The 5968-nt window shown below is 25.2% G+C and overlaps 1 protein-coding gene across 1 annotated transcript; it reads right to left on the bottom strand.

Moving 5' to 3' along the window:
• Nucleotides 1-349: 349 nt before the first annotated feature.
• On the bottom strand, nt 350-5204 carry LOC136088900 (small ribosomal subunit protein mS31-like). The gene is made up of 2 exons (XM_065814014.1): nt 5102-5204; nt 350-1670 (listed from the first exon to the last, which is right to left on the bottom strand). The coding sequence occupies exon 2, from the start codon at nt 1659-1661 to the stop codon at nt 504-506; it is 1158 nt and encodes a 385-aa protein (XP_065670086.1). The 5' UTR covers nt 1662-1670; nt 5102-5204; the 3' UTR covers nt 350-503.
• Nucleotides 5205-5968: the final 764 nt, after the last annotated feature.

Raw genomic sequence — 5968 nt, forward strand, 5'->3', positions numbered from 1 at the left:
ACAGTTTTAAAACATCGGCTTTCAACACACCATCATTTTTGGGTGGGAGTTTTCCAGGAGAGATTTTTCCCTGATGGGTAGTTAAACTATTTTTCAACCAAGGTAGATAGTGTTTTACTTTAGTACCAATTAGTTACTAATCTTCAGAAAAAATAAAATAAAAAGAAAAAAAGTAGATAATGTTTTACTTTAGTACCAATTAGTTACTAATCTTCAGAAAAAATAAAATAAAAAGGAGGAAAGAATTTAAACTTTTAATTTAAGCTAACAACTTAGATTTTAAAAATTTGCAATTTTATTCTTATTTAATTAAAGTGAAACTTTTTATTTTATTTTATATTAAAAAACATTTTGTTTGCTATGTTTTACGTATAAATAAATACAAGAAACATTTTTCATTAAATTAAAAACTAAGCAAAAACAAAAACGAAACAAAAACTATTCCAAAATAAGTTCTGAAGATCTGAGATTAGAAAACAAAAAGGAATTGAAATATTATAATTCTATAATGGGATGGCCCAATCATCCTCTGTAAACTTTTCGAAGTACTCTTTAAACCAAAAGATTTGTTTTTCTTTCTGTTGAACTGACAAATATGGATTTTGTTGTAAACCAATAATAACTAATTCCATAAATTTTTGAACAGGAGCTACCTTGGGAAACTCATCAAGTAAATGATCTAAAAAAACATGCTGATCAAATGTTGTCTCATCTTCAATACCCATGTTTTGTTCATTGTCTATTGGGAAATTCCATTGTTGGTTAATATTAAGCATTTCTGCCTCAAACGCATTTTGTGGTAGACATTCAGGTAGAAGACTGCGCATTTGATCTTTTTTTTGCTTTTCAAATAAGGAAATAAAATTATCTTTTTTTATTTCTGTAAAAAGTGAATTCAAAAATAAATTGGTACTTTCACCCTTTAGTAATGAGACAATATCACCCGCTGATTGATTGCTGCTGATTGGTTCTTCTGAATAACCTATATTCTCTGCTTCTACAAATACTTGTTTTGTGTTAATTACCTTCATAAGATCTTGAAACTTTTTATCATGATCAACTTTTCCATTATTAATTTCATCCACCATTACACTTAATAACTGAGAGATGTGCCGCTCTTTACCTTGCAGTTTTAGTTCTTCTTGCAAACTTTTAATTTCTAAAGGTGTCAATGGCGCCTTAGAAACTTTTTCTAGCAAGTTTTTATTTAATTCTGCGTCTGAACCTACTACCTGTTTTAATTTTGCATCAAGATCCGAGGTTTTTGATTGAGTCACAGACACATGTATCTTAACAGGTCGCCTTTCTAATGTAATTTTATCTTTTAGATCAAACCAAAACTTTTCGCCTTGATTTGATTGATTAGTTATGTCAATATCACTTTTTATTTGTAAATTCTTTTTATCTGAACTTTTATTAACTTCAATTTTAATAGGTGTAACTTTTTGAGCTTTTGTTCTTTCCAAAAAGTTTTCCAATTCACCTTCCTTTTTTGTATTTGAAAGTTCATCTAGTAAATTATCTAATATTGTTTTTTTGGTGTTGTCTGGAATTTTTTTCTTTCTCAACTCAATAGAAGATTGTGAAAAAAAAACTTTATGAGACTTTACTAATGTTGATAAGCACAACTTTGATCCATTAAAAAGTTGATTTTGAAACATCTCTAATAACTAAAAACAATATAGACAAAAAATAAATATGTACATCTGAAACATTATATATATATATATATATATATATATATATATATATATATAATATATATATATATATATATATATATATATATATATATATATACATACAGGCCAATTATAAAACTTTATTTGGAGAAGAGAGTAAAGTTATAAATGATAAAAAATCTGTAAAAATTAAAAATATCAAGATCACTGAAAATAATTTCTAAACTTATTATTTTCTCAATTATCTTATTAACTTACTAATATCCTAATATATTTATTTATATAACTTATTTATATAACTAAATTAAGGTCATTAGGAGCATAAATTAAATAGTTTGAATCTATATTTTTTTTAGCCATGTGTTGCTTGCAAATGCTAACCAATTAAATTAAATTGGTCCATTTTTATTTACAAAAAAAAACTAAAAAAAGCTTTTATAAATGAACAAATCTAAAAGTATCCAAACTTCCATTTACTAAAGCTTTATTTTTTTATCTTTTTATTTTTATTTAACAAAAAAAATAAAAAAGTGAGAGGAATGAATAACTCAAATCATCCACCCCAAATTCTAAAACAATGCCCAATTTCAATTAATAACAGGCTGAATCAAAACTCTTCTAGTATGTATTCAATTCCTCCAAATGAATTTATGAAGATATCTTTAAAAAAAGTGGATTTTAAAATTTTGAACTAAAATTTGACCCTGAAAAAAAAGAATACAACAAAGCAAAATAGAACTAGAAATATAATTTGGTTCATCCCCTTGTATATAAAAATATTTCCACTAACATAGGAAAAGTGTTTTTAAAATTAATCAATAAATACTTCCCACCCTTTAATGAATTACATAAGATTTTTAATCGAAATACATTTAAAGTTAACTACAGTTGCACAAAAAATATGGAAAGAATTATAAAGGTCATAATAATAATTTGCTAAACAAAAAAGAAATCCTAAATAAAAAAAAATAAAAAAGTTATTGTAAACAAAAAAACATTTTTCTAATAATTTGTCCAATTTTGTCTAATTAAAGAGGGTGAGTAGAAAAAACATTATGTGAACCATAAGCAATCCTTTAAAAATAAAAAGAATCTAAAAGACACCATACTGTCAAAATACATATAGGATATATAAGATAAAAATATTGATAAATTTTTATTGAATTGGTCTATCCTTAAAACAGCACCTGCATATTATATTTCCAAAAAATGCATATTATGCCTCAAGAAAAATTTGCATAACAAGAATGTTCATTAAACAAAAAATCAGAATTGATGTTTTGTTTAATAAACATTTTTAATTTAATCAAAATGTTTATTAAAACATTTAATAAACATTTTTGATTAAATGCAGGCATAAAAATAATTTTCTCCTAAAAAACTATAAAAACAAGCGAGCTCAATGAAATAATTATGCTAAATCCCACATTTAAAAATATATTTAAAAAAAAGCAGAAGTAAGCAATTCTAAAGAATACATTTTACAACGTGTCAGCATATTCCACAATCATGTGAAAATTTGTAGTAGTTAAGACTTTTATGACTTCCTGTAATTTAACTTTCGGCATAAATTAAAGTTTTATTAATTTTGTCACTCATTTCTGATGCAGGGGCGGCGCCAGCATATTTTGGTCTTTGAGATAGCTAACTTCCAGACATGGAGTAAACACCAAACATTTATATGTTTATACTTATGTCAAATAAGGATGCTTTGCAAAAAGTTGCGATGATTGGAGCTAGGGAACAAAAAAGCCCTAAAATTTTGGCCCCCCTGCCCCAAACGTGAGAGCAACAAGATGAAATATTTTTTGTACTTTTTTCAACTAGACTTATATTCATCGATAAATTTTAAGTTTTATAGTATTTTCTCTCAGCGTTCAAAAATTATGACAATATAAAACTTGCAACCCTCTCAAATTGAGGGGGGTTTAAACTTTATTTGGTCATAATTTTTAAATGCTAAAATATTTTATTATGAAATTTAAAATTTATTGATTAATATAAGTCTAGTCTAGAACAAAAAATATTTCATCAACTTGTTGCTTTCGTGTTTGGGGCAGGGGGATTGGGTCAAAATTTTGGGACTTTTTTGTTCCTAAGCTCCAATCATTGTAATTTTTTGCAAAGCATCCTTATTTGACATAAGTATACACATATAAATGTTTGGAGTTTGCTCCATGTCTGGAAGTAAGCTATCTCAAAGACCAAAATATGCTGGTGCCGCCTCTGTTCCGATGAGTCTTTATTTATTGAACACATTGTTAAATAAAATGAAAAGTTTGAGAAGCGATTTTTTACTAATCTATTATTGATCTGTTCTTTTAAGAACATTGAGCACTCTTTATATATATATATATATATATATATATATATATATATATATATATATATATATATATATATATATATATATATTAAATACAATCAAACTCAGAACTTCTCGTCTCATAGGCAAGAAGTTCTGAGTTTGATCCCCACCACATCCCTGGTAGTACCGCGTTCAACTTGTTTCTCAGCGCAGTGGCCTTTTTCATCAAGGTTTGTGTTTCGGAGTTATAAAGTTGAGAGAGGGTTGTAACCACAACTAAAGTATTTTAAAATGAACTACTTATTTAATCATATGGAGTTTTTCCTATCCTATATAAATACTTTCTTTAATTTTTAATTCAATTTTATTATTGACACGATCTAAAGTCAAAAAGCATTAATCACTATAATTAGTAAAACATTTTTCTTTTGAGTGACAAACATACACATATATATCTTTTGAGTGACATACATACACATATATATATGTGTGTGTGTGTGTGTGTGTGTGTGTGTGTGTGTGTGTGTGTGTGTGTGCGTGTGTGTGTGTGTATATAAATATATATATATATATATATATATATATATATATATATATATATATATATATATATATATATATATATATATATATATATATATATACACACATTTAAACAGTATTATATATATAACGATATGTATATACATACTATATATAGCATTATTTGTATTATATTTATATCATTATCAATTTAGGTAAAAACATTTCTTATGTAATTTATCATACTAAATCCTGCTTTAGATCACTTAGATGATCACAGCTTGACAATTTTCAATTTTATTGTTCTATTTCGCTATTACATACTACATTTTTCATACCTACATTGAGTTATAATATTTACCTCCTACCTTACGATACAATTTTAGAAGTTTTGATTACATTATACAATTTTATAATTACAAATTCAATTTTAGATTAAAAATACTATTTTAGAAGTTGCATTTTTAAACTTGTATAATTAATAATAATATTTCTATTATCAACTATAACTGCAAAAAATGTAATACTTTATTATTGGTGGATTTATATCACACATATATTATATATCGAATGCATAACATGTAATTACCTTGATGGGTAATTAAAGGTAAAGTAATTTGATTTTTTACAAAATTTTATTAAGTTGTAATTAATAGGGATGTGAAAATATCCGTATTTCGCCGTAAAAAAAGGGTTATAAAAATTGGTCCGCATTTTTTTTTATTTGGCGACAAGTTGTATTAAGCAAAAATAGGCTGCATTTGTGAACCAAATGAAATGAAGTTTTGTAATTATTGTATTATTTAATTCTTGATATTTTTCAAGGAACCACTGCTCCTAAAGTTGATATAGATCACTCATAAAAATAGAGGGTCTTTTATATTCTTTATTAAACTACTCATACTGAAAATTTAGAGTAAATCTGATGTACGCATTCTGAATAAAGGTTGCACCAAGCACACAAGGTGTTGTTGTGTATATAAAATTTTTTGAAAGGTTATTAAACTGAGTTCGCATAGTAAAATTTCGCGGAAGGTAGTTTTATTGAAATCTGATTGGTGCATAACACTTAGTTTTTTACTTTGCTTAAAAACTTTGTAACTTTGTCACAGTTTAAAAAACAATTTACTAATTAAACTAATTCGTTGATTTAAAACTAATTCGTTTGATTTGAATTTATTACTTAAACTAATTCGTTACTGAGCAACCTACAGGTTTTGATTTCAATTTATTGCTTATTATATATTTCATATAAATTTTTTTTTAAAGTTGTTATAGAAAAAATATAGATAAAATATATCATTATTATTTATTTATTTATTTACTTTTTTTACATATAAAACTCTATATTTATTTTTAGATTTCTAACTCTAAATTTAGTTTTATATTTATAACTCTATATTTGTTCAATGTACTCTAAGCTTTTTATGATATATAATTTATTAATAATATGAAA

This window comes from Hydra vulgaris, chromosome 12, assembly GCF_038396675.1.
Source record: "Hydra vulgaris chromosome 12, alternate assembly HydraT2T_AEP".
NCBI classification, from domain to species: domain Eukaryota; kingdom Metazoa; phylum Cnidaria; class Hydrozoa; order Anthoathecata; family Hydridae; genus Hydra; species Hydra vulgaris.

Coding starts and splice junctions, on each gene's coding strand:
- LOC136088900 (XM_065814014.1), bottom strand. CDS start 1,661: ATGTTTCAAAATCAACTTTTTAATGGATCAAAGTTGTGCTTATCAACA.